Source organism: Macrotis lagotis, chromosome 1 (genome assembly GCF_037893015.1).
Source record: "Macrotis lagotis isolate mMagLag1 chromosome 1, bilby.v1.9.chrom.fasta, whole genome shotgun sequence".
Lineage (NCBI taxonomy): Eukaryota > Metazoa > Chordata > Mammalia > Peramelemorphia > Peramelidae > Macrotis > Macrotis lagotis.
The window spans coordinates 767039150-767056492 of NC_133658.1; the positions used below are offsets into that span (position 1 = coordinate 767039150).

The following is a 17343-nucleotide window of genomic DNA, read 5'->3' on the forward strand; positions in this document are numbered from 1 at the left end:
AAAAATGAAAAAACTCTGAAACAACTTAAATGTTCACTAATAAGGACACAGTTAAATAAATTATAGTATATTAATGTAATATAATACTGTGATGCAATTAAGACCACAAGGTGAGGAATACAAAGAAATCTAATAAAAAGTTTTTTTTAAATGAAAATTGACAAAAAGCAGATCCAGAAAGATGAGATACACGTTAACTTTGCTCTTGTAAGAGGAAAAGTGAATGACAATGTAAACAAAAAATCCTCAGCATGATTTAGGGACAGGTGAAAAATTGTTTTGATACTTTATAGTTTGAAATTTATTTACATATAATAGTTACTAATAATATAATATTATGAACTAAGTCTCCTTGATTATAGTGTTATTCAATGTTAAGAGCTTAATAAAAATAACTTACTTTTCTTTGTTGGGTTTTTTTAAGTTTTTGCAAGGCAAAAGGGGTTAAAGTGGTTTGCCCAAGGCCACACAGCTAGGTAACTATTATGTGTCTGAGATCGGATTTGAACCCAGGTACTCCTGACTCCAGGGTCAGTGCTTTATCTACTGTGCCACCTAGCCAACTTACTTTTAAAAACAAAAATGAACCAAATGGAAATATTTCTGTAGAAAGCTCAAATTTCAATTCAGAAATTAAATTCTTTAAATTTAAATTCAGAATCATCAATAATTAATGAAGAGTATATACTAATTCACATTACCTTTCCTCACAATAACCCTTTAAGATAGAGATTCAAAGTATTATCATCTCCATTTTAAAGTAAGTATTGGAGCCTGAGTTTTAACTCATCATCAGTGAGGTTTTCTTTAACAGACAAGCAGATGCCATACTGATTCAAATCAAGACACATTTAATTAATCGCCATAGAAGTAAGTGACAAGACAGATTACCTCCTTATACCCACAACTGCAATAATAATACAATTTATTACTGAACTTACAATGGGAAAAGGGATAAAAAATAGGAAATAGGAGAGCTACCTTTTCCCTTCCTTTAATTTCTACAGAATTGCTTCCTTCTAACACCTTTTTAGGTCCTTGGTTGTTGTGTCCCTTCTGGTACATTCTTCCAATAATTCCATTGAGCTGCTCTATGCTGCCATCTATTGGCATTTTAGCTGAATTCAGTAAAATTACACCAGATAAAATCAGGGAGGGATATTTCAACTTTTTTTTTTAAACCAAACTATACTCAGCTACCCCACAAACTAGTTAATAAAGGAGAAAGCTGGTGCTCCAGTTTGGTATCTCTCAATTTAAAATCTTATTTGAATTATAATCAACAAAGTTCTTTTAACTCCTGTAATAACCACTATAATTTCTGAGAAGTCAATTTTAATTGCAGTTTTCCTTTTATTTACATTGTTGTAATTGTGATAGTTTTCCTGAATCTGTCTTAATTTGTTTTTTTTTTAATTTTTATTTCATTTTACATTCATTTAAGTCTTTCCAGGTCTCTTTGAACTTACTATATTTATCATTTCTTACAAGTACAGAAATATTCTATTACATCCATATGCATCCATTTGTTTAACCATTCCCTAATTGAAAGGCATCTACTTTGTTTCCAATTCTTTTAGGCCACAAAAAGTGCTGCTATAAATATTTTGCTGTATATGGATGGGGCTTTCCATTTTATCACTGCAAATCATGCTATGAATTAGTTTAGCAAAACTAACAATGCAATAAATGGAGCCATGGTATTTACCAATTGTCTCTTAATGTTAGTAGGTACTAAGAGACGAACAATAGGTTACCCCATTCCACCCCAGTAGCTGATGATTTGAGACAGTAGCTCAGGAGAGAGATGAGAAATCAAGGTGTAGATTTGGGAGTAATCTTCAAGGGAATGATGATGAAATCCATGATGGTTTTCATATGATACGATGAGAGTAGCCAAGGAAATTGTAAGCAAGTATTAGCCTCAAAGGCACAAAAAAAGGCAATAATTTTCATGGCATTCTTTTTGAAAATAATTATGAGTACTACAGTATGAAAGGACCAAAATATCCCATGGAATGATTTTTGTTGCCTTCAGGCATATAATAAAAATACATTTAATTATATATATAATTATATTAAATATTATTATATTATAATGTACTATTTATATTACATAATATATAATAAAACTAATTCTACCAACTCCATCTTTTCATTATTAAAAATGACATAACTTTTTCAAGAAGTATTTTTGTCTCTGTTTCTTTGTCTCTCTTCTTTCTCCTTTTCTGTCTGTCTCTCTGAAAGCATAGCAATTAAAAGGGATTAAACAGGAGGAAGAAAGTAGGTTGAACTGCCTTCAGAAAATGACAGTTTCTTTAATAACTCTAAACTTCTTGAAAAAAGTTCTATCATTTTAATATTAATATTGCAAGAAGGTTGCATGGCTGATGGAACACTACAATTTTGGAAGAATTCAAAATGGCAGAAGGCAATGGAGAGGCACATGATTAGTATTAGTAGGTTTTAGCAAAATAAAAAAGAAATTCTGAAATAGAATTGAGATATCATCAAAGAAGGATGATTAAAAAAACTTGCTAGTCCCATCAGCAAAGGCTAATCAATAATGCAGGATAAGTAAAGGGATAATACACTTCAAAATTAGATAGTTGAGCTCCTTGAAAATAGGCTTTGTTGTTGAAGGTTCTAAGAAGATGGCATAATAGGTGAAAAAAAAACAACAGAAAATCACCTCAGAGCAGCAGAAATAAACTTAAAATAAAAATTATCCTCCTACAATTTGAGAAGCTCCTAGGAAATACTGGACTTCCTAGGGCAGAGGTTTGGTGGCTTGGATGATCTCAGAAGAACAAACAAGCCTGGAGGGATTGGGCAGAGAGGCAGTCTCAGTCTTAGAAACTTTTATTTTGTAGACAATGTGGGGAATCTGAAGGCTCAGTAAGAGAGGATTCAAAGATCTTCCACCTCAGCACTACTGTGCTAACCAGACAGACGGGACAGAGCCTGGGCTGTGGCTGAGGGGAGAAGGACCTAATACACACCTGGTGATGCAGCAGTGAGGGTTGGAGACCTCATTGTTTGAAGGAGAGCAGAGTCCCTGGTTTCAGTTCCAGGGCAGGGAGGATAGTGTTTGCAGCCACAGAAGGGACCACAGGGAGAAAGATCATTTGCAGGACTGTGTAGGTAGGAGTCCAAGCCATGGTGTAGGAGTAGAGAAAGAAGAGCCTAAGATTGAGCCTGGGACATCCTCAAAAAATAACATTAAGAAGGACTTGAGACTTGAGACCCCAATTCCCATATCTGGGGACTACAACTTATTACACTAAAAGCTGCTAAAAAATAAATAAGATGTAAGCAAATCCAACCATACATAGCTACAATGGAGACTGTATAGTTTGTCCTTTGTTCTAAAAAAGAACGTTGATATTAGGGAGGTGATGCTATGACAAGCAAGTGAATTGGATTTAAATGAGGAAGGGCTGTGCAAAGTTACCAGTCTTTCTTTCTCCTCTAGAGCCATTTGGATGCAGAGCTCAGATCAGGACTGAAGGGAGATGGCCCTGGATGCAATGAGAGATCTAGGCCTTTTTAAACTAGGATATTTCCCAGGCCTCAGTTTAACTTGAGGCACTGGTCTTTTCATAATTAAGGCAAGTAAGAAGGAAAAGAGGCAAAGAATGCTCTTCTTTACATAGTCAAAAAAAAAAATCAGTTTAGGAGGGGAAGACCCTTAGGGTTTCTGCTCAAAACAGAAACAATTGCCAGTTACATTCACTCTGAGCCAATCAGGGTCCAAACAAAGCCCAAGTGGGGCTTAGCCCAGGACCTTTTATTGACCAATCAATGAGAGCCAGAGTGATTTGGGTTTTAAGCTTTAAGCTTGGTCCTTAAGAAACAAATCTTTCTGGTAAACCCCAAGATGGCTTGGAGGTTTCTGAGATCAAAATTTACATCAATTTGGACTATAGGAATAGAGAAGATCTGGGTTCATATTCAGAAGATGATAATAGATTTAAAAATATCATTCCTTTTTCAAAGAGAAATGTCAAATGGTCCCAAGCACAAAAAGAGTTCTTGGAATTACTATAGACAAGACTTGAAATATCAAATAAGAGACATTAAGGAAAAATTAGAAAAAAAGAACAATCCAAGAAAATACAAGAATTTATGAAAAGAAATTCAAACAACTGGACATAGAGAATCAAAAACTTAAAAATCAAAAGAATGAAAAAATAGAAGGGCAAGTAAAACATATCATCAGAAAAACATCTGATTTGGAGAAGAAATATAATAGTTGAAATGCCATAAAATTACAATAAAAAGAATATTGATACAATATTACAAGAAATTATCAAAGAAAATTGCCTTTAAGTTCTAGAACAAAAAAACCAAAGCAGAAGTGGAAAAAAAAATCTACCAATCACTACCTCAGAGATTACAGAGGAAAACTTACAGGAATATTATAGACAAGTTTCAAAACTCCCAGGTTAAGGAAAAAATATTGGAAGCAAAAAGAAAATACAACTTAAACATCATAGAGGATTACAAAAGATCTAGCAGCTACTTCAAAAACCCAGAAAAAAAAGATGTAAAGAAAGTAGATTCATTGGTATCAGTCCTTAACCTATATAAGGGAGAACATTATTGAAGTATAAAAAGAATAATTTCAATTATTTTAAATTAGATTTTTCTTATATAAAAATCTACATAGTCAAAAATAGAAAGAATATAGAATATTGGAAAAAACTTTCATAAACAATCTCTTAGATAAGGTGTGATTGGATTGGAATAGTGCAATGATGTAGGAAATGATGAGTTGGTTGATTTAGGAAAGCATGGAAAGACTTGAAACCTATGAAGATGCTATCCACTTTCAGAAAAACAGATGACAGTGGGAATAAGGATAGTAGTCTTGCATATATGTATATCAGTTTATGTGTGTGTATATGTGTATGCTTATAGATATTTATGTAATATTAAGCCTTCTTTGAGGAGGAGGGGAGAATAAAGTTATAGTGCACAGCAGAGAACAAAAGAACCAACAAGGAAGCAAAGAAAAACTGGGCAGCATTGAAAACTATATAGTATTTATTATATAGGTTTTCATGAAATTTGTTGCTTTTATGCTGAATGACCTGCTATATACATGGCAATTTTTTTTCTTTTCTCATTTTACATTTCTTTAAAATAAAAAAATTATTTAAAAAATGGAACACAAATGAGATATTTTGGGATCTGGATGAGACAATTTGTCTGAATTGTGTATATTTATTATGAGTTTTTTATTATTATTTAAAAGGAGAATGCAGTAGAAGATATAATAAATGCTTATAAAATAAACAATATAATAAAGTTTTGAAAAACAGAAACTAAGCATTGTTTTATTTTTTGCATCCAAATCCCAGGTGGCTGGCACTTAGGAGAGATATGGGACAATAGCTAGTGGGCTGAATGAATCAACTGAGGTTTTTTTTAAGAATGGGGAGAATTAAATATATATGTAGGTAGTAGGGAAATAGCCAGTAATCAGAGAGAGATTGAAATTGTGGGAAAGAATCAAGTGTTTTGCTTTCACAAGGGTGAGACAGGGTATTGCCAGAGTCTCACAGATGTCTGTGAGGATAATACATTACAAAAGCCAGGAAGACTGGTCTTTATGGAAACTCAAGAGATGCCAACCTGTTTACAGGAAGGAGAGAGTTAGACAAAGGGAAAAGGTGAAATAACTTTGTAGGGGTTGAATGGAAGTCTGTGCTATTGTCCTTTGCACCTTGCTCATTAATATAATGGGGAAATATAGTGAGGAAAATGTCTGGGGGTGAATATATCAATTAGATTTGTGACCCCAGCCAATGATCTGCACAGAGGGGAGGAACAAAGCCTTTCAAAGTGCATATAACATTTAGCATTTTGGGATTTCAAGGCCCCTTTCCCCTTGAGAGAGGTGTGCCATTTATTAAGATGACTTAATAAAAAAATACCATTTTAATCACTCTGGACTAAGTATTCATGAGCCATTTATAACAGAAGATAAATAAGAGAATAAGGAATGGCAGAGGGGACAATCTGTTGGGGAAAATGGTTTGGATTAGATCACTTGTTCAGGTAGATGGGTTTGCCTTGGGAAGAAGGGTGACCTTATCTGAGACACAATTAAGGTGGAAATATTTTTTGAAACTATTTGTCATTTGGAGGAGGGGACAAGAGGAAGCTCTTTGCAAATGACTTCAATTTTTTGAGTTAAATATTAGGTAAGCTTCTTAAGCTGAGATGGAGCAAGGGGAAGCCATGGTAGGTTTGTGGAGAGATGAAAAGGTTCTGAAAAACTGAGGCTCTGGTGAATGAATCTACTAAGGATTGTCTTGCTACACTGAGGTACCAGATGAGATTATATAACATAAATTTGTACTTAATTTTTTAGTATGGTTTTGTTATCTTCTGAAGCTTCATTCAATAGCACATGAGTAGAAACAAAGGTAGCAGAGGATGAAGTCATCCAAGAATGAGATTTGATGGGCCATCATCAGTGATAGGATAAAAGTGCAATGAACTAGAAAGAAGGGGCTAGAATTGTCTAATTGGTTCATCTAGAGTTCAAGATGAGGAAGGAAGTAGTAGAAGGGTGATGGTCTTGGAAGAAACAAAGAGACTGGAGGTCAGTGAGGATGAAGAACAGGGTTAAAGGATAGGGAGAGAGAGACAGACAGACAGACAGACAGACAGACAGACAGACAGAAAGACAGAGAGACAGAGAGGAGGAGGAGGAGGAATGATGTTATAATAAAGATACGGGAAATTTCAGTCTATAAAAGAGGTACATCTGACAGTGACACAAAGATCAAGGATACAGTAATGTCTGAGTGTAGGTTAGGTGGGATGGAAGAGTAGATAATGAGAAATAAATTGAGGAATTGAGAAGTTAAGGAGTTTGAGGGAGTATACATACATACATATATACACACATATATTCATATGTAAATGAATATGTATATACATTGAAGAAAGGTTTTCAGGAGGTACTCACCTCATTGACAAAAGAAGATTGATATTTTCCAAAGGTCAAAAGAAAAGTTACCAGAGCTTTGTTTGAATGACAGAATGAACCTCAAAGAAGTCAGGTCTCAGTGACTTGTAAGATGGGGAGACTTATAACAAAGGCAAATTTGTTACTTCTGGAACAGGCATTCCAGAAAAGTGAAAAGAGTAGATAATCTTGGAGGGGATTCTAGAGGTATTGACTTTGTGATGGGAATAAGGGAGAGGACAGTGAGAGGATGGAAAACTGAGTCTAAATAATGATAGTTGAGATTTTAATCATAGTTATGGGGAAGGTGTGACATTTTTTGAGGAACGAATTCTGTTAAGTTATCAGTATCTCTAAGAATATGGGATCAGGACAGAACTTTCAGGATTAGGTAGTTCAGGTGAAGGGGGAATAATAGAGGGCTAGTGGATCATCACAGATGAAAGTTTTTCTCCAGAATGGAGGCAGAAGACCTCACCAAGAGATAGGCAAGATAGGATGTAGTTTCTCTATCACCCACAAGGAGGAAGAGACCAAATTTGAAGACTAGGAAATTCTGGCTGACCTCACCACTCTTGTGAAATTGCCTTCTTTTGATGATTCTCTTTATCACTAAAACCAACAACAGTCTCTCACTCCAGGCCTATCCAAACTAGCAACTCTGGAATATATGATACTGTTGCCCAATATTGGTCTTGGTTTCTTGTAACCCTTTTCTCTTAGTTTCCATATGTCCTCTACCTTCCATAATGCCCTGTCTCAGACATTCTATTTGGCTGGTTCCTAAATCATCTTCTTGCTTTTTAAACACTGACATCTTCCCATATTTTTGGGCCTCCTTTCTTACTTCCCCCCTTAATGATCTTGTTCACTCCCATCGTATCAAACATCACATTCATTCAAATAACTTTAAAAAGCAAGATGATAGGTAATTATGGAAGGTAGAGGACATATGGAAACCAAGAGGGGCAGAACCCACAGAAAGACTGAGTGATACAATTTCCCAGTCCAAGACAACTTAGAAGATCCATAGGAAAGGTCTGTTTCACCAGGACTCAGGAGTTGGAAAGGGCTGCATGCAGCACAGCCGGGCCAAAGAAACCAGCTCCAGCCTTCAATGAACAGCCTGTGTGGTGCTTGGGTGCCTGGCAGCACCTGGGTCTGTGGCAGAGGGAGATGGTTTCCAGACTTCTTGGCCCAGGGCTCACTGGGGACAACCTGAAGGGGTGGTGAGAGAACTCTGCTGCACCAGAGTAAGCTGGCCACAGAACAGCCTGTGGTGAGCACGTCCAAAGCTCCCAGCCCTCTAAGGGGGTAGGAAACTGCAGAGGTCTCTCTGCTCTCCCTGGGGCAAGACTCAAGTTGTCTGCCAAACTCAGATCCAGGTGGCAGTCTGGGTCCCCATACTACCATAGTAGAGCAGGGACCCTTCTTACAGTTCCAGGGCAGCAGGGAAGACTTGTGGTTGTTCACATACCAGCGCACAGGCAAGAGAGCAAAGTCTCTCATTAAGACTTTGGAGGAATTAAGGTCCCTGTGGATTATCCCCAAAAGCTCTCAAAGTCTTGGAAATGCAGTAAATCAGATACAGGCTGAGGAAAGGGGCAAACAACAGAAAAAGAGGCATCTGACCATAGAAAATTACTTTGGTCTCAAAGAGAATCAAAATACATACTTAGAAGATACCAAAGTGGAAACTTCAATATCCAAAACCTCCAAGAGAAATAGAAATTGGGCTCAGGCTATGGATGAGCTTAAAAAAGGCTCTGAAAAGTAATTTAAGGGAGGTAGAGGAAAAGTTGGGGGGGGGGAGAAATAAGAGCAAGGCAGATAAATCATAAGAAGCAAGTCAGCAGCTTGGTGAAAGAAATATGAAAAAATGCTTAAGAAAATGAAATGTTAAAAAACCAGTTTGGGCCAAATAGAAAAAGCAAAACAAAAGGCAAATGAGAAGAATGCCTTTAAAAGCAGAATTGGCCAGCTGGAAAAGGAGATAAAAAAGCTCTCTGGAGAAAATAACTCCTTCAAATGCAGAAAGGAACTAAAGGAAGTCAATGACTGTGAGAAATCAGGAAGAAATAAAACTATACCAAAAGAACCAAAAATTAGAAGAAAATGTGAAATATCTCATTGGAAAAACCACTGACCTCAAAAACAGATGCAGGAGGGGTAATTTAAAAATTATGGGCTACGTGAAAATCATGACCAGGAAAAGAGCCTAGACTTCATTTTTCAAGAAATAATAATAGAAAATTGCCATGAGATCCTAGAAGCAGAGGGTGAAATAGAAATTGCGGGAATTCACTCATCATCTACTGAAAGAGATCCCAAAAGAAAAACTTCCAGGATATTATAGCCAAATTCCAAAACTCCTATGCCAAAGAGAAAATACTAAAAAAGCTGCTAGAAAAAAATTCAACTACCATGGCTCCATAGTCAGGATTACACAGGATCTGGCAGCAGCTACATTATGGGCTCATAGGGCTTGAAATATGATACTCCAGAAGACAAAAGATCTTGGTTAATAACTGAGAATCAACTACCCAGCAAAACTGAACATCCTTTTTCAGGGGAAAAGATGGACTTTCAATTAAACAGGGGACTTTCAGACTTTCCTATTGAAACAACTAGAGCTGAACAGAAAGTTTGATCTCCAAGTACAAGACTCAGGTGAAGCATAGAGGGAGTGGATGAGAAGGACAAACTATGAGGAACTTAATGATGTTGAACTGATTGTATTCCTGCTTGGGAAGAAGAGATTGATAACTCATGAACTTTCTCAATCATAAGAGCAGTTAGAAGGAGCATATATAGACAAGGCACAAGGAGTCGAATATGATGGTATAATATAGTAAAAAGATGGAGTCAATAGGTGATGAAGGAAAATACTGGGAGGAAGGGAAATGAGAGGAAGAAGGAGCTAAGATATTTCACTGAAGAGTCAAGATAAAGGTTTTTCAATGGAGTGGAAAGGGAGAAGGCAAGGGGGAATGAGTAAGCCTTCATTCTCATCAGAAATGGCTGAGAGGAACATACACACTTATTAGGGTATAGAAATCTATCTTACCTGAGAGAAAAATGAGAGGAAAGGGCTGGGGATAAGGGAAAATTGGGGGAGGTAAGAGGGGAGTAGATGATAGAAGAGAGGGAAGATTGTGAGAGGGGGAACTCAGATACAACACACTTCTGAGCAGGGACAAGGTGAAAGGAGAGAAAGAATAGAAGTGAGAATGGGGAGGAATATAGTAGAAGTACAGCTAGTAATAGCAATTGTGGAAAAAAAAAAGTGAAGCAACTTCTCTGATGGACTTATGATAAAGAAGACAACTCTCCCTAGTGACAGAGTTGTTGGAATGTGACCACAGAGTGATATACACATTTCTTCCTCACTATTCTTGAGGTTTCTTTTTTGAGGTTAGGAAGTCTTCTCACAAGATTATCGTAATAATAAAAATAAATGAATCAAAAAAATAAAAAAAAAAGATGCAGGAAAATATATAAAGTGAAAAGCATTTATTCCAGAATGGGAAGTCAAAGGATATTAACAAATATTTCTCAAAAAAGAACTGCAAACAATTAACTAAATAGAAGAATGAAGCAAAAGAGTCAAAGGAGAAATGATAATCAAAACAACTAAGGTTTCTTCACACTAGGCACATATTGGCAAAGATGACAGATGCAAAATTGGATGGACTTTGGGGATAAATGAAACTATGGTTAAAAAAAAAAATCACTAAAATATTCATGTCCCTTTAGCCACAGGTGCCACCGATAGAAGCAAATATCCCCGAGGGAAAGTTTTGATATATACCAAGATTCTCATAGATTATAGAAACTGGATAAAAACAATGGCACACAAATGTAAATGAATCCTGTTGTTATATGAAGCAATGAATGTGAATTAAAAAAAAGAATTATGGGAACTTAAATAGATTGATGTAAAACGAATAGAGAAAAACAGGATACAATAAAAACTAAATATTTATGAAGATGCAGGACATTTCCTTCTTTGCATGGATGGGAAGCAGACCATACACCATCAGACTTGCTATGTTGGTTAGTTTTGTGGAACTGCCCCCCCCCCCTTTTTTTGGCTATAGCAAGGGATGCCTCACTACATTTTCATTGATGAGGATGCAGCAAGATATATTTTGAAAAGTTAAAAAAAGAACAAATGATGTTAACACAAATTTTTTAAACTATAAAAATAGGAAAAAAATGAAGCCCAAAGAATACATTAATCTATTGGTCAATATCATAATGAAAGATTGTGGAATTAGAAACTGAACTCTTAATCTTTAATTTATTATTTGGGGAAAAGGAAAATAAGATAAAGAACATGTTTTTGAAAGCTTTTTATTGTGAAATATTGGATTTAGAAAAAGTACAAAATGTCAACAGTCAGATGTGTGCAAGTACAGTATTTCAATAATCTATACATGTGAACAGCTTAACAGCTTCACTGCAAAATGCATATTTAGACCAATACTATCTAAAAATGACTGCAATATTAACAAGCTTAAAGTACATAAATAACTTGAGCCAAAGAGGCTATTACTTGTCAATGCTAATGAACAGCTGAAAACAAGCTAAAAAGCACAATACAGCACACAATAGTTTCTCTTTACAGATCCACAGTTAAAGAACATCAGGCCGTTTTGTCAATATACTACAGACCCAGGACATGATGGTCTAGAACTCAATGTATTTGTTTACAACCTTAAAAATTTAAGTTTTAAAATGAGGTCATGGAATAAAAAGGGTATATTTAAATTAGGACTAAAGACTGTGAAGCCCCTAAAAGATTTTAGCATTAGGATTTACAAAGCTGCCATATTTCAATTGAATTACAAGGTGTTCCTTAAAACAAAACTAATTTTAAATTGCAGCAACTTCCATGAGTTTGAATATGAATGTTACTAAAATGGATGGTTTGCTTAAAAACCATAATGACCACTGTAAAATGAGAAATATTTATGAAATTGGAAAAATACCAGTTATGAAAGATTTTAAATGAAAATAAGGGTCTTTTTTATGTAGCAAATCTCATCAGCATTAAAATGCACTAGAGTATATAATACAACTAGGGCAGAAAATGTTAGGCTAAAAGTACAGTATGTTTATTAAACCTAAGAAAACCATATATATATGTGTGTATGTACATACATGCACACATGTGCATATATATATATATATATATATATATATATATATATATATTCATTTAAAAACTTGATGGAAATAAATTGCTGCTTTTTTTTCCAAGTTAGAAGTATTCAGGTTATGCTTTACTTGAAAACTACCCTAACTTTGAACTTCTAAATAGGGCATCAGAGAATGAGAATGTGATTTTACACTAAACAGCTGTAGGAATAAGCTACTAAAGTACAAGCCATTTCAAAAAGAGTAGCACCACCCACAACTGTATTTGAGAAGGCCACCCTTCCCAAGGGCAATAAAATTCAAATGCTTTTTGATCATACTTCAAAACATGAAAAACTTGATATGTCTAGTAAAACAAAAAATGTGGTGGGCAGAAGTAGATTGCCCAGAGAAGAATTGAGCTGGTTTAACCTTTAAGATATAAGGGGAAGAATTGTTGATTTCATTCTACGTAAATAGTGAACCCAAAAAGCTGAAGCGATACATTTAAAAGCAGACCAATTCCAATTCAAGGTTCACAGTCACTTTTTTAAAAAAAGGCCCAATAAATACATTCTACATTAACATCATCCATACATCAGCCTATACTATGCTTTGAGAATAATGATTTAAGACGTTGGGACAGCTTTCTTTGTAAACACCACCAAAATCTATTAGTAATTCCCATTTATTCAAAGAAAATTAATCAACAGCTTCAAAGGAAATTTAAAGAAAATTTAGAAAACTTAGAATTTATCCAACTATGCAGTGGTGACCACTGATATTATCTATCAGGTAAAAGAAGGGAAAGCAGTAGTAAGAATGTTTTGAAAATATTAATATTCAACCAAGAAGAAATATGTAGAACTATGTACATAGCTATACATGCATATTTCTGCACACAAATACTAAGATTCATTGTGGCAGAATTAAAATATAGTATTGTCAAGAGAATGAAATCATTTGGGAAATGATTGACATAATACTAGGACCAATACCATCCCTTATCCTATAGACACAAATCACAAAGACCTAAAAAACCTATATGAGCTAGTTGTCTGCTAGTTCCTAATGCAACTTCAAGCATCTCACTAGCAGTTTACATTTCCTTTTTCATGTCTCCTGTACATACGCATTTATATACAAACATTTATTAAACATGATCTTAAAAACAAAACCTTATGTACAAAAGACCAGCATTCCTATAAATAAAAAACATTGGGTGGCAAAAAGGCACTTGTAAGTAAAAATCTACAGTAGTCTTTACAAAACAAAAACATGTATTTACCTTGGATACTGTACAATAAATGTTAAATTCTATCACAGTAATGAAAATACTAGGCTACTCAATGACTACTACTAATGATGCAACTATTAAAACATATTTACATATATTTCTAAATTTCATTTAATAAAAGCACCATGATTTCCCTAAGTTTACTGTATTTTAATAGAAAGTAAAAGAACACAGTTGCCAAAAATTTAAGTGTTCATTATAATTCCTTATTCCAAAAAGTTATATATTCCTAAACTTGAAAATGGATCATCTGAAGTTAAGCAGGGTCAAACAAAAAAATCATTACTTTTAGCTCTTAAAAATGACATTTATCCTATTATTTATTGCATGTTGCTTTTTAAAAAGAGCATTGTTTCCTGTCCTTTTACAACTGTTTTAATACTATTGCTGGCAAAAAAAAGTTCTTGGATATCAAAAAATTAAAAAGGTTCTTCAAGCCAGTTGAAGTATTATATTTGAGTACTTTGAACAACTTAAAAAAAATGCTGCATTAGTTACAAAAGTGAATAGGAAACACACCAATTCATTTGGTATGCAAAAATATGTTTTCTACTACACAGAATTTTAAGGGCTTCACAGAATTATTCAAATTTACATTTTAAGCAGAACACTAAATATGAATAATTATTTCCTCAAGGAGATGTTAATATACTTCCACTTTTATCAAACTTTTTACCCTTCGACAATGCTGCAACCTGTTTGAGTAGTTCTCTATTTTTGGCCTGTAGTAGACAAAAAACACTTGTGATTAAAAACAAAGTCTTTTGTAATAAAAAGATTTATAAGGCTAATTTTATTAATACAACATAAACATTACCATTATTACAATTTCCTTAATAAAAGATTCCATTAAGAGCAAAAGCTAACAAATATAAAAGATAAAAGTTCAAAATTAATAGAGAAACTCATTGCTTCCTGTTAAGACTGGACTGTAATACTGTAAACAATTGTCACTTTTCCCAATATTATTCTTAAGAATAAAGACTAGTTTACTCCATATTATGCTTTATGTTTACCAACGTCATTCATGTACATCATTTCATTTGATCCTCACAAAAATTCTATGAGGTAGCTAAGGTGAGAACTTATCCCAATTATACAAATGAGGAAATCAATGCTGATAAAAGACTTTTCCAATTCAGTATGATTCTCTTCTACTATACCACCTGTGTTTTAGAAAACAAATGACTAAGTCCTGGCAATGAAGACCAAATCCAAACAAAAGGTTTTGCTCAGTATAATTTTTTGGATACTGGAAACTTTAAATTCCAAAGCTATAACCTAACCAATAAAAACTCTTCCTGTCTATTGGTTTCAATCCTCAATCTTACCTGTTGTTACTCAATTTAAAAGGCTTCCTTCTGTTCTATTTGTGACATTTTTTTCCCTCTTCGTGTATATCCTTCTACCTTAAAGTTATTTCAGAAAATATTTACTATATCTCAACAACCCACTTTATCTTTTTGGAAACACTATATTTATTCCCCTATGTCTAATACGGAACCATTTGCTACCTTCGTACTTTCTTTCCAACACTCCAAAACTCTTATCAATATTTTGATACTTTTTCTTACTTCTTCTCAAAGCAAGGAAGGTTGAGAGCTTGTCAATTTAAACTTTGCAAAATCAAAATCCCAAACCTGTATGTATTTTCTCTTTGTGCATTGAGGGTGGGGCAGTGGGAATGAGAGAAGAGGGAAACCAACAATTTTAAGATTGAAAAATAACTAGAAAGCTATCACCAAACTGAAATTTCTTACTAAATAGTATTCCTTACTTGCTTATTCTGAGACATTAGCTTATTTATAACTTAAAAAATTTCATTAGAAAGTCCAGATATAAATACTGGAAGGTAGAAAAGCCATTGAATCGATGGCCCAACCTTATAGAAGTAATTAGAAAAATCTAACAAAGAAATTTGGCTCTAAGGGTGACATACATGGAAGTTAACTGAAAAAATAGAGGGCAAAAGGTTATTGGAACTTTCAGAGTTCTCCAAGAGAAAGAGCTACATAATACATTCAAACCCTAACTTAAAAGAACACAGGTAAAATATGTATATGCTATCTTTAGTTCTACTGTATTTAATCATGGACTATCTTGCAAAATATTTAAAATTCAGACAAGAACTCAACATATAAACCTGAAAAAAAAAATAGAATCAATCACTAAGGTCTTTATAAAAAACAATACATGTTGACTATCATCAACACAACTCTCTCTAAATGTATTAATTAACCAAAAAAAGACCCCAAAAAACCCATGGCATAAACAAATCTGTATGGGGCACACAAAGCTATATAATCTTAAAAAGTTGCCCAAATGGTAAAGACAGAAAAGGGAGACCTGGAATAAGGACTTGCTAATAAATTATTTATCACTTGTTTTCTTCTGTGCTGAAATCATACTTAAACCATTGTTTACAATTTCTCTCTAGGCAACCTGCTTCATAAATCAAAATAAAATAAAATTAAATGGATCCTGGAATTAGATACTCCCCTGCCCTCCATGTGATTTTACCTATAGCAAAATACTGCTCACTCTTATGGTAGACAGTAGGGGAAAACAATGGATAAGAAAAGAGAGACACATGAAGTAGGGGGATTGCATATGTGTGCCTAGGGTAAATGCTTACTTACAAAAGATATACTCCAAGAACAAGGCAATTTGTACTTTTTGCTCTTTGAAATTCATAGTTTCAAAAAAACATACACTAAAAAAAGTATTTACCTGTAGTTGTTCCACAGTTTCCTTGTGAGCTTTCTCCATACTGTTCATTTTTGTTCTTAAATTAGATTCCTGGTATTGGAAGTCTGCCTTCAGTTCAGTTAACTAAAAAAATACATCATTATTCATGAATTTCATTTGCAATTTCTTTACAGCATCATTCACAAAGCAGTTCATATTAATAGCAATTTCATGAATTCCATCATCTAGTTTATACTTTATCCCAAGTATTGTTTTGTCAAATCACAAATACTTAAGTCTTACTAAATCCATTATTATGAATTATATTTTCAAGTCAGCAACTGAATACATATGAAGTTTAGAATTTAAACAGCTGCTTTTTTAAAAACATCTGGCATTTTTTACAAACAGGACAGCTTATGCAGTATACTTTAGTTGTGTCCTATGTACTTGAAAATACTTCCAAGATTGAAAAAAAAATAATGCATTTTATGTTGCCAGTGGTTTATATAATAGATTTTACTTTAAAATAACAATTGGAAACCAAAAATGAATAGACTTTTGGATAAAAGTATAAATTGGAAAAAATTCTAACAAGCTTAAGGAAATCTTTTCAAACTAAACACTAAAATAATGATCTAAGATTTTTCTTTCTCATTTTAAATAAATTAAACAAAGGAACTAACCTGCTCTCCCCTCAAAACCCTAAGTTTTTACATTAAGCACAAAAAGAAACTAATAAAAGCCTGTTTTTCCAATAATCTGAAAAATTCCATTGTACAATTTGCTCATTGATATTTGATTTTCCTAATTGAACTAGAAGTTAGAAATAGAGTACAGAAGAAGTATTATGGATGAAGAAAGGGGAGCAGCAAATTTCAAAACTTTTTGCAAGTCACTTGGATAATAGCTATATTTATAAGTCATATATTTGCGTTCTCATAAAAGCTAAACACTTTTAGCATAATCAAACTAAAACCCCCATAAAATATCAACATATAAATAATCTCACACTTAAATATAAAAATTATATATATATTATATGTATGTTTATAAAGAGAAATCAGGACATTAAACATCTACAGGCTTGAAGAAAGCTGGCAGTAGATACTGTTCCAACTATAACACTATTATAACAATGGAATTTTCATCCACAGAAAACTAGCATACTCTAATGTACAAAATCTATTCTTAAAATGCAAATATAAAGCAAAATCCTTTATGCTAA

The 17343-nt window shown here is 33.8% G+C and overlaps 1 protein-coding gene across 8 annotated transcripts in view; it reads right to left on the reverse strand.

Moving 5' to 3' along the window:
* Positions 1-17343, reverse strand: part of FAM76B (family with sequence similarity 76 member B) — a 217547-nt gene that overhangs the window by 170612 nt on the left and 29592 nt on the right. For 3 of the 8 annotated variants that reach the window (XR_012474351.1, XM_074216526.1, XM_074216527.1), the window contains exon 9: positions 16158-16259. Coding sequence is in view for 7 of the 8 variants with exons in the window: in XM_074216526.1 (XP_074072627.1) it covers positions 16158-16259 (102 nt within the window). In the remaining variant the exon portion in view is untranslated. Of the gene's footprint in view, positions 1-8020; positions 16260-17343 lie in introns of those variants that run through there. The other 5 variants (XM_074216525.1, XM_074216522.1, XM_074216521.1 and 2 more) reach the window with 3 other exon arrangements.